General features: G+C 52.3%; 1 protein-coding gene across 2 annotated transcripts; it reads left to right on the top strand.

Moving 5' to 3' along the window:
* The first annotated feature begins 165 nt into the window (after nucleotides 1-165).
* On the top strand, nucleotides 166-17,350 carry Rps6ka4 (ribosomal protein S6 kinase A4). 2 transcript variants are annotated; one of them, XM_004656613.3, is made up of 17 exons: nucleotides 166-285; nucleotides 392-463; nucleotides 1,134-1,352; nucleotides 1,445-1,560; nucleotides 4,952-5,059; nucleotides 5,250-5,330; nucleotides 5,420-5,523; nucleotides 5,622-5,772; nucleotides 7,938-8,102; nucleotides 13,726-13,854; nucleotides 14,087-14,220; nucleotides 14,319-14,412; nucleotides 15,153-15,326; nucleotides 15,414-15,608; nucleotides 15,845-16,004; nucleotides 16,165-16,328; nucleotides 16,518-17,350. In XM_004656613.3, exons 1-17 carry the CDS (start codon nucleotides 231-233, stop codon nucleotides 16,686-16,688), a joined length of 2,292 nt encoding a protein of 763 aa, XP_004656670.1. In that variant the 5' UTR covers nucleotides 166-230; the 3' UTR covers nucleotides 16,689-17,350. The 2 variants fall into 2 exon arrangements, with proteins under 2 accessions (XP_004656670.1, XP_004656671.1); XM_004656614.2 differs by having other exon boundaries at nucleotides 196-285; nucleotides 392-417.
* Nucleotides 17,351-17,728: the final 378 nt, after the last annotated feature.

The following is a 17,728-nucleotide window of genomic DNA, read 5'->3' as shown; positions in this document are numbered from 1 at the left end:
ACGCCGGGGACACAACCTCCCCCCCCGCGCCGGCTGCCCACCGGCAGCCCGGCGCTGTCACGTTCCAGCCGCCTGACTCAGGCCACACGGGGCGGGGAGCCGGGAGGCGGCGCCGGCGCCCGCTCGGCCCTGGAGGCGGCACCAGGAAGCACCCGCCCCGGCTAGAGCCGCCATGTAACCGGCGCCGCCCGCTGCCCGAGCCTCACGGGGGCCCCAGAGACCCGCCCGTCATGGGGGACGAGGATGAGGACGAGGGCTGCGCGTTGGAGCTGCAGATCACCGAAGGTGGGTAGCGGGGTCTGGAGATGGTTGCCTCAAGCGGGTGGCCAGGGGTCAGAGACCTGCTGGGCTCATTTGCGCCCCCCCCCCCCCCCGCCCTGTGTGCCCACAGCCAACCTAACCGGGCACGAGGAGAAGGTGAGCGTGGAAAACTTCGAGCTGCTCAAGGTGCTGGGCACGGGAGGTGAGGAACCCTATCCACCCGACTGATGTCCCAAGGCATGGTGCCTTAGGCCTCCTTGCTCGGCCACTCGTTCTGGGCCTGGGCTTGGCGGCTGGAGCAGGCCCCCCGTCCTTTCCCGGGCACAGCTCACCTTGCCTGCCCCGCCCTACTGTGCCAGGGTTGCATTCCCACTTCCAGGGCGTCCACGTTGACATCATTCCTCTTTGCCAGGTCCTATGAGTGCATGCCCCCCTGCGGCAACTTGCTGGCCTCTTTGGGGGCCTGCCTCCTCCTAACTGCTTTGCACAGCTCCTCCCCTTTCTCCTATAGCGAGGCACCCTCGCGTATTTTGCAAATTCCTCAACTCTCGTTTGCGCATCTCTCGTGGCGGCAAGCGCACCACTGCTTCCCTAGCCTGCGTTTTCATCCTTCCTCAGCCCTCTGATCTTCTGCAGGTTTGCACACGCCCCACTCCCTCCCGACCCTGGAGGCTTCTAGAGTAGCGTGCTCCCTAGGCTGACTCGCGCATCGCTTCCCTGGCCTTGCCGAGCACCTTCTAGGGGTTGCATACCGTTTTCCTCCAAGAGTCTCCCAGCATTTTGCCTCCCACTCGCATTTGACACTCCTTCCCACCAGTCTGCGCCGTCCTCCCACTCACAGCCCACCCTCCTCCCGCTTGCTGCTCCCACAGCCTACGGGAAAGTGTTCCTGGTGAGGAAGGCGGGCGGGCACGATGCAGGGAAGCTGTATGCCATGAAGGTGCTACGCAAGGCAGCGTTGGTGCAGCGCGCCAAGACACAGGAGCACACGCGAACCGAGCGCTCGGTGCTGGAGCTGGTGCGCCAGGCGCCCTTCCTGGTCACACTGCACTATGCCTTCCAGACGGATGCCAAGCTGCACCTCATCCTGGGTGAGGTCACGTCACATATTGACTTGGGGTGCAAGAGTTGGGACAGGTGGTCATCCGATGGGGACACATCCCAACCTCCACTGCACCCTCAGACTATGTGAGTGGCGGCGAGATGTTCACCCACCTCTACCAGCGCCAGTACTTCAAGGAGGCTGAGGTGCGGGTGTATGGGGGCGAGATCGTGCTGGCCTTGGAGCACCTGCACAAGGTACGTGAGGATTTGGCTCTGGCTACTGCCAATGGCAATCTGCTTTTGGTCTGATGAGGGGTCTTTTAGAAAATTTTATTTATTTATTTGAGAGAGATACAGAAGTAGGGAGAAAGAGAGAGGGAGAAGGGGCGTGCCAGTGTCTCCAGCCACTGCAAACAAACTCCAGATGCATGTACCACCTTGTGCATCTGGCTTACGTGGGTCCTGGGGAGTCAAACCTGGGTCCTTTGGTTTTGCAGGCAAATGCCTCAACCACTAAGTCATTTCTCCAGCATTATATGTGTATGTATATATATGTATATGTATATACATATATGTATATATAGTATTATATATATATATATATATATATATATATATATATATATATATATATATATATATAGTGTATGTGTGTGTGTGTGTGTGTGTGTGTATACAGTATTCCCCCCCTTCCCCCCCGTAGGGTCTCGCTCTAGCTCAGGGTGACCTGGAATTCACTATGTCATCTCAAGGTGGCCTCGAACTCATGGCAATCCTCCTACCTCTGCCTCCCAAGTGCTGGGATTAAAGGTGTGCTCCACTACACCCGGGGAGGGGGCTTTTTGCCGGCAGTGGTGGCCTCAGTGGGAACAGAGCTGCTTGCGCCAGGGCTTTTGACTGGCTGGAAGCTTCAACAGTACCTAGTAGGGTCTTCTGCCTGGCACCTCCTGGAAAGGCCTTTCTTTCTTTCTTTGCTTTTTCTTTTTCTTCTTATCAAGGTAGGGTCTCGCTCCACTCCAGGCTGACCTGAAACTCACTATGTAGTCTCAGGGTGGCCTCCAGCTCAGGGTGCTCCTTCCACCTCTGCCTCCCCGGTGCTGGGTCCTTCTCACCGGACTTGCTCAAATAAAGGTGTCATGTCTCTGTGGCCTGCAAGGCCTTTGTGAAACCAAGCTGTTGTCACATTTTCTCTCTGTGCCATGGGACCTCTTTTCTTGCCTTTAAAAACATATTTACTTTTGTGTGTGTGTGTGTTTGTGTTAGGGTCTCTTGCCACTGCAAATGAATGTCAGACGCTTGGGGCACTTTTTTTCATACAGCTTGTGAGAGTGGCTGGGGAATTGAACACAGGTTGCTGAGTTTTGCCAGTAAGCACCTTTAACCACTGGGCCATCTTCCCAGCCCCTATAGTAGCCTTTTATTTTCTCCTCTTTTATTTCCCTTTATTTATTTATTTATTTTTGGGATTTCACTCTAGCTTAGGCCAACCTGGAATTCACTATGTAGTCTCAGGGAGGCCTCACCTCGAACTCATAGCGATCCTCCTACCCCAGTGCTGGGATTAAAGGTGTGCCACCATGCCTGGCATTTCCTTCTCTTTTACAAAGTTTCCTGCAGGGGCTGGAGAGATGGCTTAGTGGTTAATTGCTTGTCTGTGAAGCCTAAGGACTCCAGTTTGAGGCTTGATTCCCCAGGACTCATGTTAGCCAGGTGCACAAGGGGGCACCCACTCTCTCTCTCCCTCTCTATCTGTCTCTTTCTCTCTGTGTGTCTGTTGCTCTCAAATAAATAAATAAACCAAAAAAAATTAAAAGTTTCCTGCAACAGGAAATAACTATATTTATTTATTATTTTTTATTTTAGAGAGAGAGAGAGAGAGACAGAGAGAGCGAGACACAGAGAGAGTGGGAATTGGTGTGTCAGGGCCTCTGCCACTGTAATTGAACTCCAGACACTTCCGCCACTTAGTGAGCACGTGTGACCTTCTGCTTGCCTCACTTTTGTGTGTCTGGCTTACGTGGGATCTGGAGAGTTGAACATGGGTTCTTAGGCTTCACAGTCAAGTGCCTTAACTGCTAAGCCATCTCTCTAGCCCTCTTTTTCTTTACAATTCATTTTAATTTTTAAATTATTTATTTATTTATTTGACAGAGAAAGAGGGAGAGAGAGAGAGAGAGAGAGAGAGAGAGAGGGAGAGGGAGAGAGAGAGAGAGAATGGGTATGCCAGGGCTTCCAGCCACTGCACATGAACTCCAGACATGTGCACCCTCTTGTGTATCTGGCTAATGTGGGTCCTGGGGAGTGGAACCTGGGTCCTTTGGCTTTGCAGGCAAATGACTTAACTGCTAAGCCATTCTTCCAGGGTCTTTAAATTACTTATTTGTTTTCAAGCAGAGAGACAGAGACACACATGGAGAGAATGAGCACACCAGGGCCTCTCTCCACTGCAAACTCCAGATACATGCACTCCTTTGTGCATCTGACTTATGTGGGTACTGGGGAATTGAACTCTGGTTATTAGTGTTTTTTTTTTCCAAATTTTTATTAACAACTTCCATGATTATAAAAAATATTCCATGGTAATACCTTCCCTCCCCCCACTTTCCCCTTTGAAACTCCATTCTCCATCACATCCCCTCCCCATCTCAATCAGTCTCCCTTTTATTCTGATGTCATGATCTTTTCCTCCTCTTACGATGGTTGGTTATTAGGTTTTGCAGGCAAGCAACTTAACTGCTGAGCCATCTCTCCAGTCCCCCCCCCCCCCGTTTTCTTTCTTCTTTTAAAATTTTATTCATTTATTTGAGAGAGAGAGATGGAGAGAATGGGCATGGCAGGGCCTGTAGCCACTGCAAACGAACTCCAGATGCACGAGCCACCTTGTGCATCTGGCTTACATGGGTCCTAGGGAATAGAATCTGGGTCCTTAGGCTTCACAGGCAAGTGCCTTGTCTGCTAAACCATCTCTCCAGCCCTTTCTTTTCTTTCTTAAGGTAAGATTGCATGTATCCTAAACTGGACTCAAACTTGCTATGTAACTGAGGACTCCTGATTTCCCTGCCTCCATCTCTGAAATGCTGGGATGTAAAGTGCTGAGTGTTGGGGACTGAACCCAGGCTTCTGTGCATGCTAGGCTACAACTGAGCTATCTCCCCAATCCTTATTTCCCTATTTATTTATTTACTTTTTTTTTTTTTTTTTTCCGAGGTAGGGTCTCACTCTAGCCCAGGCTGACCTGGAATTCACTATGTATGCTCAAGGTGACCTCGAAATCACAGTGACCCTCCTACCTCTGCCTCCCAAGTGCTGGCTTTAAAGGCGTGCGCCACCACGACCAGCTTATTTATTTACTTTTTTACACAGAGTCATGCTATGGTCAAGGCACTCCTGAAACTCACTATGGAGCCCAGACTGGCTTTCTGCCTCAGCCTCTTTGAATGCAGGCATAAAGGGAACTCACTACTGTGCCTGGCTTCCGTCGTCTTCCTTACCTACCAGCCAGCTCTACTCAGGCCCACTCCTGCCCTGGAGATCCTTCTGGAGGCTGACAACCTTTATCCCGTGGGACCTAGTGCTGGGCTGTGACTCTAGGAACTGGGGCAGTCTCAATCAAGGTAGTCCTTAGTATCCCTTTTGTTCCTGTTAGCTGGGCATCATCTACAGAGACCTGAAGCTGGAGAATGTGCTGCTGGACTCAGAGGGCCACATTGTCCTCACGGACTTTGGACTGAGCAAGGAGTTCCTGACAGAGGAGGTAAGTGGCAGCAGGTTCTTTCTGGACTTTCGGCCTGTCTCCTCTGCTCCATGCTCACCCTTTGGGGATGAGAGGTTTCTGTCAATTACCCCTCCAACATTTCAAGTCAAGCCAGTCCTGCTCTGAGCTCTGGCAGCCTCTGAGGCACTCTGAAGCTTGGCCATCCAATTGGGTGCTCTTGTCCCCCTAGAAAGAGCGGACCTTCTCTTTCTGTGGCACCATTGAGTACATGGCCCCGGAGATCATCCGCAGCAAGATGGGGCACGGCAAGGTGGGTTGGTGGGAAGGCAGATTGGGGGGACAGGCTGGCAGGGGTGAGGTAAGAAGGTCCCAGTCTCTTACCCTGGCCTTGCCCCACAGGCTGTGGACTGGTGGAGCCTGGGTATCCTGCTTTTCGAGCTGCTCACGGGGGCGTCGCCCTTCACGCTGGAGGGTGAGCGGAACACGCAGGCCGAGGTGTCCCGGTGAGTCGAGCAAGGAGGGCAGCCTGGGCTGTAGGGCCTGCCTAGGCTGGGATGGGGGAGGGGCTCACTGCCCCTGACGCCCCCACCCATCCTCCCAGACGGATCCTGAAGTGCTCCCCTCCCTTCCCCCTCCGGATTGGGCCTGTGGCTCAGGACCTGCTGCAGCGGCTCTTGTGTAAGGATCCTAAGAAGAGGTTGGGCGCTGGTCCCCAGGGTGCACAGGAAGTCAAGAGCCATCCCTTCTTCCAGGTGAGCTTGTTTTTTTGTTTGTTTTTCTAGGGAGGGTCTCACTCTAGCCCAGGCTGTCCTGGAATTCACTACGTAGTCTCAGAGTGGCCTCCAACTCACAGAGATCCTCCTACCTCTGCCTCCCGAGTGCTGGGATTAAAGGCGTGTGCCATCACGCCTGGCTCTCCGGGAGAGCTTTTGACCTGGGACCCTCCTCTCCTTGCACATGCCTAGGTTAGGCTGCAGCATGGGTGGCTTGACTGCTTTGCTCTTAGCTGCAGCCTTCTCTTTGCATGTGGGCATCAGATTTGGCACTTGTCTTACATGGCATCCCGGGCACTTAGTAGTGGGCACTTCCTGTGGCCTCTGTGCTGGGATCCCAGCCTGGAAGGGCTTTCTGTGTTGCTTTCACACTTGCGTCCTTGTCTCTGAGGTGCACAACCCTATGTGGAGGGGTGGGCAGGAGGAGAGTCATGGAGATGGCCCAGTGTGCCTTCCTGAGCTCATGCTGCATACGTGCCGGGTACCGGGAGAGCACTGGGGTGAATTCTAGGTCGGCCTGGGCTACAGTGAGAGCTCAAAAACCAAACATCCAAAGACAACAACAGGCCAAGTGTGATGGCACACACCTTAATCCCAGCACTCAGGAGGTAGAGGTAGGAGGATTATCGTGAGTTGAAACTACATAGTGAATTTACAAGTCAGCACGGGCAAGAGCGAGACCCTATCTCAAAAACTAAAAATCAAGCTGGGTGTGGTGGCACAGTCCTTTAATCCCAGCACTCCGGAGGCAGAGGTAGGAGGATCACTGAGAGTTCAAGGCTACCCTGAGACCACATAGTGAATTCTAGGTCAGCCTGAACTAGAGACCCTACCTTGAAAAGCCAAAAGAAAGAAACAAAGAAAACTAAAAAACAAAAACACAAACAAAAAGAAAATAGTATTTCTTTCTCTCTCTCTCTCTTATTTTTTTTTTAATTTTTTTTTAATTTATTTATTTGAGAGCGACAGACACAGAGAGAAAGACAGATAGAGGGAGAGAGAGAATGGGCGCGCCAGGGCTTCCAGCCTCTGCAAACGAACTCCAGACGCGTGCGCCCCCTTGTGCATCTGGCTAACGTGGGACCTGGAGAACCGAGCCTCGAACCGGGGTCCTTAGGCTTCACAGGCAAGCGCTTAACCGCTAAGCCATCTCTCCAGCCCTTTTTTAAATTTTTTGAGGCAGGGTCTCACTCTAGCTCAGGCTGACTTGGAATTCACTATGTAGTCTCAGGGTGGCCTTGAACTCATGGCAATCCTCCTACCTCTGCCTCCTGAGTGCTGGGATTAAAGGCGTGCGCCACCATGTCCGGCTTTTGAGAATAGTTTCTTTTGATTATGTTTATTGGTTCTTGGGACAAAAATATTTGGATTGTGGTGATAAGAACGAGTGGGAGAATGGCTACCAGGCAGATACTTATCAGGTTCTGTTATATTAGCTTGGTTCTGCTTCTTTTGGAGGGGTCATCATTCGTGTTAGAGTCTCAGAGCTCTCTTTCCATAGCCCTCTCTCTCCGCTACCACCTGGTCATGTTAATCCTAGGAGTCTGGGTCTGTCTGTCAGTATGGTACCCCTGGAGTGCTGAGGCTATGGCTGTATGCCACCACGATGGGTTTATGTGGTGCTGAGGCTTGAACCCAGGGCTTTGTACATGCTAGGCAAGCACTCTGCCAGCTGAGCCACATCTGTAGCCCATGATTTGGTGTATTTTCAGGTGTCATTATTGTTGTCATTATTATTATTTTTGAGGCAGAATCTTACTTTTGCTAGGCTGACCTGGATTTATTCTGTAGCTCAGGCCGGCTTCAAACTCATGGTGATCTCCTACCTCAGCCTCCCAGGTGCTGGGACTAAAGGTGTGCACCACCACGCCTGGCTCTTGGTGTCATTATTAATTGGCACAAATGTTTATCAGGTTGTACCTTCTGGCATGCTGGCAGAAGGTGAATGTGTACCTGCGTAAACAAGATAGAGTCATTCTTTCTTGGCACCTAGACTCAAAATGGGGCAACAGAAGTCAAAGCTGTTGCTTTATAAATTGGAGTCATTCAAAGCTACCTACAGCCTCCGTGCTATTCCCTGTGGCATACAGGAACCCCAGCGGACCCAGCCTTCTCACCCCGCATTCCTGATTCCTTCTTCGCAGGGTCTGGACTGGGCTGCTCTTGCTGCCAGGAAGATCCCAGCCCCATTCCGGCCTCAGATCCGCTCAGAGCTGGATGTGGGCAACTTTGCTGAGGAATTCACTCGGCTGGAGCCTGTCTACTCTCCTGCTGGCAGTCCTCCACCTGGTGACCCTCGAATCTTTCAGGTGAGTGGGACCCCAGACGGCAGAGACGCTGGGCACTGCTGCCTGCCCCTGCCCTGCTGGCCTGGATTCTGCATAGGCCCTAGGTTCTGTTCAGGACACCTCCCAAGACCTCTCCACTCACCAGGGTGCCTATCTGCAATTGTCAGTTCTAGAGACCACAGGCACTGTATGTGTTTGGTTTCCATGGGTTAGTTTTAATCTTCATGTTAATTTCATTTTTTTGTAGTTTTCTTTCAGTGCTGGGGAGTGAACCTATGGCCTGGAGCAAGTTATGCAAGCTCCCTACCACTGAGCCACATCCCTAGCCTTTTTGCACTTTTTATTTAAAAAAAGTATTTTTTTCTAATATTTATTTATTTATTAGAGAGAGAGAGAAAGAGAGAGAGAGAGAGAGAGAGAGAGAGGGAGAGAGAATGGGTACACCAGGGCCTCTAGTCACTGCAAACAAACTGCAGATGCATGCTCCACCATGTGCATCTGACTTCTGTGGGACCTGAAAAATTGAACCTGGGTCCTTAGGCTTCACAGGCAAGTGCCTTAACTGCTAAGCCATCTCTCCAGCCCCACTTTTTATTTCGAGACGGGGTCTCAAGTTACCCAGGATTGTTTTGAACTCACTATCTAGCCCAGGCAGACCTTGCACTTTCAATCCTCCTGCCTCAGCCTTCCTTCAAGCCTGCACTGTCAGACCTGTTTTGTTTTGTTTTTTCCTATGGTGCTGGGGATCGAATCTATAGCCATGATCGATCATATTAGGCAAGCACTTTTCCACTAAGCTGCATCTTCAGCCAGGCCTGGGTTATTTAAAAAAAAATTTTTTTTTTTTCAAGGTAGGGTTTCAATCTAGTCCAGGCTGACCTGGAATTCACTATGTAGTCACAGAGTAGCCTTGAACTCACAGTGATCCTCCTTCCTCTGCCTTAGAGTGCTGGAATTAAAGGCATGCCCCACCACACCTGTTATTTTAAGAATATTGTTGTTGGGCTAGAAAGATGGCTCAGCTGTTAAAGGTGCCTCCTTGCAAAGTCTGACAGTCCAGGTTCAATTCCCCAGTGCCCATATAAAGCCAGATGCACAAAATGGTACAAGCATCTGGAGTTTGTAGTGGCAAGAAGCTCAGGTGTGCCCATTCTTGCTCTCTCTCCTCTCTTGCTCCTAGCAAAAAAGTAAATAAAAATGTATTTATTGGGCTGGAGAGATGGCTTAGTGGTTAAGCGCTTGCCTGTGAAGCCTAAGGACCCCGGTTCGAGGCTCGGTTCCCCAGGTCTCACGTTAGCCAGATGCACAAGGGGGCGCATGTGTCTGGAGTTCGTTTGCAGAGGCTGGAAGCCCTGGCGCACCCATTCTCTCTCTCTCCCTCTATCTGTCTTTCTCTCTGTGTCTGTCGCTCTCAAATAAATAAATAAAAAATGAACAAAAAAATATTTAAAAAATGTATTTATTTATTTATTTGAGAGGGAGAGAATGAGTATGGGTGTGCCAGGGCCTCCTGCTACTGCAAATGAAATCCAGAAGCATGCATCACTTTGAGCATCTGGCTTTATGTAGGTATTAGGGAATCAAACCCAGGCCCTCAGGCTTTGCAAGCAAGTGCTTTAACCACTGAGCCATCTCTTTGGCCTCATGCCTGGTTCTTTTTCTTCTTAAATATATTTTTATTTTTATTTATTTATTTGACAGAGAGAAAGAGGCAGAAAGAAACAGAGAGAGAGAGAATGGGAGCACCAGGGCCTCCAGCCATTGCAAACAAACTCCAGAAGCATGTGCCCCCTTGTGCATCTGGCTTACATGGGTCTGGAGAGTTGAACAGGGGTCCTTTGACTTTGGAGACAAATGCCTTAACCCCTAAGCCATCTCTCCAGCCCTCAGGCCTTGTTCTTAATTTCCTTTTTACTGAACCATTTCCTTGTTATATAAAAAGACTGCTTTAAATTATTAATCAAGGGCTGGGGAAGGTAGCTCACTTAGTAGCATGTTCGATCCCCAGTGCCACATAAAATTGTATATGGTACTACGTATTTGTCATCCTAGCACTTGGGGATCATCCTTGGCTACATAGCATAGGTCAAGGCTAGCCGGGGCTCTGAAAAAATATTATTAGTGATGTATTGCTTTTTTCTTACTAATTTTCAAAATGACTAAGTGGGCACCTAGGGAGAGAGGCCACGCTAATACCACAACTTAGCAAGCCACTGGCACAGCACATCACACAGCTGCTTGGAGGCTTAGGGCTGTTGAGTAAGGCCTGTCTTACTTAGCTCAGCTTCCGAGGCCTGATGATGTGGTTTATTCATCTCAGTACGTCGTGCTCACCATCTTCCTGCCTGATGCTCCATAGGGCACCGCTTCACTGGCCAGAGGCTCCCAAGCACACCTCTGTGCTTTGCACAAGCTGCTCCCTCTACCTGAAGGCCTGGCTATAGTAATGGCCCTGAAAGCTCTTTAATGGTCAAGTCTCTTCACCTACCTGGTACCCTGGCCAGCCTTTCCTGTGTCCAGCCCACTGGCCACAGTACCTTTAAAAAAATTATTTATTTTTTTAAGAGGCGGGGTGGGGGGGGGATAGAGAATGGGCATGCCAAGGTCTCTGCAAATGAACTCCAGCACATGCCATCTTGTGCAGCTGGCTTTATGTGGATACTGGGGAATTGAACCTGGGTCCGTTGGCTTTGCTGACAAGCCTCTCAACCTCTAAATCATCTCTCCAGCCCTTTTTGGTTTTTGGATGTAGGATCTCCTTCTAGCCCAGGCTGACTTGGAATTCACTCTATAGTTGCAGGCAGGCCTTGAACTCACAGTGATCCTCCCACCTCTGCGTCCTGAGTACTGGGACACCATGCCCGGCCTTGAGTCAGACTTTGAATGTTAATGAAGACCTATTAGAAGTGTAATAGGACAAGTGGTATAAAAGAAGCAGTGGTGCAGAGAACAGCTGGCACTGCAGAGCAGCTAGAGAGGAAGATGGAGCTATTAGTAGTTGGAAGCATTGAAGTTTAAAGCCATATAAGATATCGCCGGGCATGGTGGTGCATGCCTTTAATCCCAGCACTCAGGAGGCAGAGGTAGGAGGATCGCCATGAGTTCGAGGCCACCCTGAGAATACAGAGTGAATTCCAGTTCTGCCTGAGCTACAGTGAAATCCTACCTTGAAAAAAAAAAGTATTATATATATATATATATATATATACACATACATATATATATCCCTCCAAAACTAGTGGGATGGCATACCTTTGATTCCAGCTCTTGGGAGGCAGAGGTGGGAAGACTGCTGTGAGTTCAAGGTCAGCCTGGAACTAGAGTGAGTTCCAAGTTAGCCTGGGCCCACAGTACCTTTTGCCAAGCAGTTTGTCATGACTGATGGGGATGGAAGTCCCTGAGGAGTGGGACTGTGTAATTGGTTCATGTGTCTCTAGGCTCAGTCCAGAGCCAGAGGTGCAGCCTAAGGACATGGTCCAAACATATTCAGTAAAAATAGACCAATAATGGGCTGGAGAGATGGCTTAGCACTTAAAGGAGCTCGCTTTCAATGCACAGTGTAGTGCATGCATCTAGATTTTGTTTGCAATGACAGGAGGCCCTGGTGCACTCAGTCTGTCTCTCTCCTCTCTGCCTGTCTCTCAAGTAAATTAAATTGGGACTGTTCAGTAGTTAAAGGCATTTGTTTGCTCAAATAAATAAAATATTAAAAAAAGAGGGCTGGAGAGGTGGCTCAGTAGTTAAAGGTGCTAGCTCCATGTTTGATTCCCTGGTACCAACATAAAGCCAGATTCCCAAAGTGGATGGCATGCCCATTCTCTTTCTCTCTGTTTGTAAATAAATAAATAAACAAACACACACACATGCGCGCATACACACACATATTGTTTTTCAAGGTAGGGCCTCACTCTAGCTCAGGCTGACCTGGAATTCACTCTGTAGTCTCAGGGTGGCCTCAAACTCACAGCAATCCTCCTACCTCTGCCTTCCAAGTGCTGAGATTAAAGACATGTGCCACCACACCCAGCTAAAATATATATATATTTAAAAAAATTGTTTATTTTTATTTATTTATTTGAGAGCAACAGACAGACAGAGAAAGAGGCAGAGAGAGAGAGAGAGAGAGAGAGAGAGAGAGAGAGAGAGAGAGAGAGGGAGGGAGGGAGGGAGGGAGAGGGAGAGAATGGGCACAACAGGGCCTCCAGCCACTGCAAACGAACTCCAGATGCATGCACCACCTTGTGCATCTGGCTAACGTGGGTCCTGGGGAATGGAGCCTCGAACCAAGGTCCTTAGGCTTCACAGGCAAGCGCTTAACCACTAAGCCATCTCTCCAGCTCTAAAAATGTGTTTTTAAAAAGAATAGGTGACTGTCAAGGCGGATGTGGTGGAACATGCTATAATCTCAGTACTGGGGATGCTGAGGTAAGAGGACCTCCCAGAGTTCAAGTGAGAGTGAGTGCTAGGCCGAGTGTGGTGGTGCATGTCTTTAATCCCAGCGATTGGGAGGCGGAGATAAAAGGATTGCCATGAGTTTGAGGCTACCGCAAGACTACATGGTGAATTCCAGGTCAGCCTGGAGCAAGACCCTACCTGAAAAATAACCAAAAAAAAAAAAAAAAAAAGACTAACATTAGGTGTGATCAAGTCACTTCTGTTATGATAGTGTAAATCTGAAATCTTAGCACTTGGGGCATCAAGGCAGGAAGATTGCCATGAGTTTGGGGTCATCCTGGGCTGCATAGCAAGTCCCTGTACAAAATGTAAAAAAAGAGAAAAATCTCTGAAGTTCTGAGAACATGAGTCTGTAGGAAAGGCAAAGAAGGACTTTCATTTTTCTTTGCGTTTCTTCAGCAGCCCCGCCTTGCAGAGGAGGCCAAAGTCTGGTTTAAAGGGGAAGAATGAAGTTGTATTGTTTGTCTTTTCCCCCTCTGCATAGAAGGTCTTGTAGGCTAGGTGTTCATAACTTTAGGAACAGTCTTCCATGCGTTTGGCCCATCATTTTCTGTGCCAGATGCTTGAGGAAGAGGGGCATCACTGGAATGGGGAGGGGGGGAAGGGACCACAGACTAGAGGAGACACAGACATGGCGCCAAGTGATTATAAAACAAGGTGGGAGCTGGGTGTGGTGACTCATACCTATAATCCTAGCACTCTGGAGGTTGAAGTTGGAGGACAGATGTGAGTTTGAGACCAGAATGGGCTACAGAGTGAGTTCTGGGTCAGCCTGGGCTAAAGACACATCTTAAAAAACAAAACATGGGCTGGAGAGATGGCTTAGCGGTTAAGGCATTTGCCTGTGAAGCCTGAGGACCCAGGTTCAATTTCCCAGTACCCACGTGAGCCAGATGCACATGGTGGCACATGTGCCTGGAGTTCATTTGCAGTGGCTGGGGGCCCTGGTGCATTCATTATCTCTCTCTCTCTCTCAAATAAATAAATCAATATTAAAAAGTAACAAAAAACAACAGCAGGAGCAGCGGCAGCAACAACCCCCCTCCCAGGTGTCCCCACAGGCTGTGCGCACCTGGACGCGAGGAGAGTATCCCCTTTGTCCTCGGTCATCCCTCTGACAGGCCAACCCCCTCCACTCATTTGCACCCCAGCCCCTATGCGCATCCGCCCCTGACCCTCGTCTCTGCAGGGATACTCGTTCGTGGCCCCGTCCATCCTCTTCGACCGCAACAACGCGGTGATGACTGACGTGCTGCAGGCGCCTGGTGCTGGGGACAGGCCCGGCCGGGCCGCGGTTGCCCGGAGCGCCATGATGCAGGTGAGCCTGGCGGTGAGATATTGGTTTTGTGTGTGTGTGTGTGTGTGTGTGTGTGTGTGTGTGTGTGTGTGTGTGTGTCGGCGAGGAGGGACATTTACGTCGGAGGACTTTGGTCTGGATCCACCAGGCTCTGGCGGCCTTGTGTGAAGTCCCCAGCCTGTCGGAGGAGGGGAGTGGCAGGTCGCACCGCTCCATGGTTAGGCTTCTGACAGCAACCCCCCTTCGCCTCCAGGACTCGCCCTTCTTCCAGCAGTATGAGCTAGACCTGCGGGAGCCGGCGCTGGGCCAGGGTAGCTTCTCCGTGTGTCGCCGCTGTCGCCAGCGTCAGAGCGGCCAGGAGTTCGCAGTCAAGATCCTCAGCCGCAGGTGCGAGCCCGGAGCCCGCCGGCCGGCCGGGGTGGGCGGGGCCCGCGGCGCGCGTGGGGGCGGGGCGGCCGCTGTAACCCCATCTGCCCCGCCCCCAGGCTGGAGGAGAACACGCAGCGCGAAGTGGCCGCCCTGCGGCTGTGCCAGTCGCACCCCAACGTGGTGAATCTGCACGAGGTGCATCATGACCAGGTGATGGCTTCCAGTCTGGGGGCACCTCAGGGACAGATGCCAGAGGAGGCATTTGGAGAGGAGGGGAGAAAAAAGATCAGGAGGCGGGGCCCGAGGGCGACATGGGCGGGGCCACGTACCTGTAGCCCCGGGAGGTGGGATCTAAGGCTCGTAGAGCCTGAGGATGGCTGAATAAAGGGAATTTGAAGATACTCAGAGGGTAGGATTTTAGAGGTTGGGGGTCGAAGGTGGTCAAAGTTGTTTTTTTTGGGGGGCGTCCTGTAAGGCAATGGGCCCAGACCTGAAACGAAGTCCAGGCATGGTCTTGGGGGTGGTTTTATTATTTTTAAAAATTTGAAATTTATTTACTTTATTTGCATGTGTGTACATATATGTATGTATATGTATCTGGGTGGGTGCTTCACCTTGACATGGTCTTGTGCTGCTGCTAGTAAGTCACCCTTGAGCTTTGATTACTCCTGGCTCCGCATCCCATTGTCCTCAGTGAAGGCTGGGATCACAGATGTATGAGCCACTTTGCTGCTGGCTTTACAATGGGAGCCGGGGAATTGAACACAGGCCATCAAGGCTTTGCAAACAAGCTCCTTTAATCGTTAAGCCATCGCTCCCGCCCCTCTTGGGTGGTTTTGATGTTGGGACTGGGACATGGGGGTGCCTGAGAGTCTGGGAACTGGCCTGCCTGCTGTGAGTCGCCGGTCGGTCTCTTGTTGGTGGTGACCGGCCCTCTGCGGCCCTTGCAGCTGCACACGTACCTGGTTCTGGAGCTGCTGCGGGGCGGGGAGCTCCTGGAGCACATCCGGAAGAAGCGGCACTTCAGCGAGTCGGAGGCCAGCCAGATCCTGCGCAGCCTCGTGTCGGCCGTGAGCTTCATGCACGAGGAGGCGGGCGTGGTGCACCGTGACCTCAAACCCGAGGTGGGCGCTGGGCCTCGCCATGAGAGGCAGGGGCTATGGGGCAGGCGGGCCTTCGCCTTTGACCGTTGTTGTCCGCCACCCTCACAGAACATCCTGTATGCCGACGATACGCCCGGGGCTCCGGTGAAGATTATCGACTTCGGGTTCGCGCGGCTGCGGCCGCAGAGCCCAGCGGGCCCCATGCAGACGCCCTGCTTCACGCTGCAGTACGCGGCCCCGGAGCTGCTGGCGCAGCAGGGCTACGACGAGTCCTGCGACCTTTGGAGCCTGGGTGTCATTCTGGTATGGTTCTCGTCCCCGAGGAGGGCTCAAGGTCACCCGAACCTGGGGTTAGAGATGATCCTTCTGGATGCGTCTGGTCACCTTGGTGGGGAGTTTCTACTGAGGCTAGGATCCGAGGCAGGGTCGCCGCGGTGCGGGGCCACGGTCCATCACGCTTGGGTTGGTGGGTCTATGGGTGGGTTGAGGCTACCGCTGGCCTTGCCTGGATCGGTCTCTCTTCTCCTACTTCTTCCTAGTACATGATGCTGTCGGGACAGGTCCCCTTCCAAGGGTCCTCAGGCCAGGGTGGACAGAGCCAGGCAGCCGAAATCATGTGCAAGATCCGAGAGGGACGCTTCTCCCTGGATGGGGAAGCCTGGCAGGGCGTGTCCGAAGAAGCGAAGGAGCTGGTCCGAGGTGCGGAGCTGGAGGGCGTCGGGCAGGATGACTTATGCGGGGCCGGCACAGACGTGGGGTCGCACGTCCTGGTTGAAGGATGGGTGGGGGAGGTCCGGATCTCTCTGGGGCCATGGTCTCCGCAAGGTTCCTCCCCAACACGACGCTGACCTGCCACCAGGGCTCCTCACCGTGGACCCGGCCAAGAGGCTGAAGCTCGAGGGGCTGCGGGGCAGCTCGTGGCTGCAGGACGGCAGCGCGCGCTCCTCGCCTCCGCTCCGCACGCCCGACGTGCTGGAATCCTCCGGGCCCGCGGTGCGCTCGGGTCTCAACGCCACCTTCATGGTAAGGGGGCGGGGCCGTGGGCGGGCGGGGTCTCGCGGAGAACCCGGAAATTTGGGACGGACGGAGTCCCTCCCCCGGTGGGTCGGGGTCCTGACCTTGGAGGCTGGAGGTCGGGGAGTGGCCAGAGTGAAGATCGGGAGGCGGGGTCAGGCCAGATGGAGACACGCGTCCTTCCTTTCCAAACCCCAGGCGTTCAACCGCGGCAAGCGCGAGGGCTTCTTTCTGAAGAGCGTGGAGAACGCGCCGCTCGCTAAGCGCCGCAAGCAGAAGCTGCGGAGCGCCGCCGCCTCCCGTCGGGGCTCCCCGGCGCCGGCCAAGGGCCCCCCCCGCAGAGCCAACGGCCCCCTGTCCCCCTCCTAGCCCCCACCACTGTGATCCCGCCTTCCTCATAGGACTGTGACCTTCTGACAGCAGCTGCGCACAGATCCCCAGGAATTGCCCCCACCCCCACTCCCAGACAGAGCAGAAGTATTTTTATAAGCAAAGATTTTTTTTTTTTAATGTCTTACGGGATAGTCAGGGTCGCTGGGAAGGAGGGGACTTGCGGAGGAGCAAGGAGGTTCTCAACGCTGCCTCAGGGGACAGAAGGTCTCTCTCAAGAGGGCTGCACCACTACTTGAAGGGCTCCTACCTTCATCCCTAAGCACTTCCTTGTCACAGCGGAGCAATGGGGGTTCCCTGTACTTCCCCCAGGCCTTACCCCTCGGAGGGGGAACCTCTCAAGATGTCACTTTATGGACTGTGTGCAATTATGTCCACCAAAGACCTGTGTTGGGGGAATGAGAGAGAAAGACCCTGGGGGAACCCTCCCCCCCCCATGATACATTTCTGCCTCACCTTATGTCACTTGCTTCTTCCCTATTGGGGTTAAGGAAGGAAGTAGACAAGCCCTAAAAGGTGGGGTTCCCTTTCTCAGCCCCCACTCCCCTTGACCACAGCTGCTCCTGGCTGAGGGTGAAACCCCTCCCTCAGCCCCTCCAGGCTGTGCCTTTGACTTTAAAATAAGAGTCTACTCAGTGCTGTGTGTGGCATCCTTGTGCCTATGTTCATGATAGGGGTGTCTGAAATAGAGGGGCAGGCAGACTGCCAACCACTGGGGTCTGGGACCTCAGAGGGAGGAACAGGGTAGATCTCCGGGTATCCACAAGGCAGGCAGCCTTTGTCCTTGGCCCTTTATTTTGACACAGGTAACCCAGGCTAGCTTTGAATTCATTATGTAGCCAAGGATGACGTTGAATTTCTTATCCTCTTGCCCCCACCTCCCAGTGCTGAGCGTGTCACCACTCCTGGCTTTATGTGGTATTAGAGATCACTTCCAGGGCTTCTTGTGTGCTAGGCAAGCAGTCTACCAACTGAGCTACATCCTCAGTCCTGCCCTTGGCTTTTGACATGAGCAGTAA

Source organism: Jaculus jaculus, chromosome 1 (genome assembly GCF_020740685.1).
Source record: "Jaculus jaculus isolate mJacJac1 chromosome 1, mJacJac1.mat.Y.cur, whole genome shotgun sequence".
Taxonomy (NCBI): Eukaryota; Metazoa; Chordata; class Mammalia; order Rodentia; family Dipodidae; genus Jaculus; species Jaculus jaculus.
The sequence above is the reverse complement of the archived record's forward strand: the minus strand, read 5'-3'. Positions and strand labels throughout refer to the sequence as shown.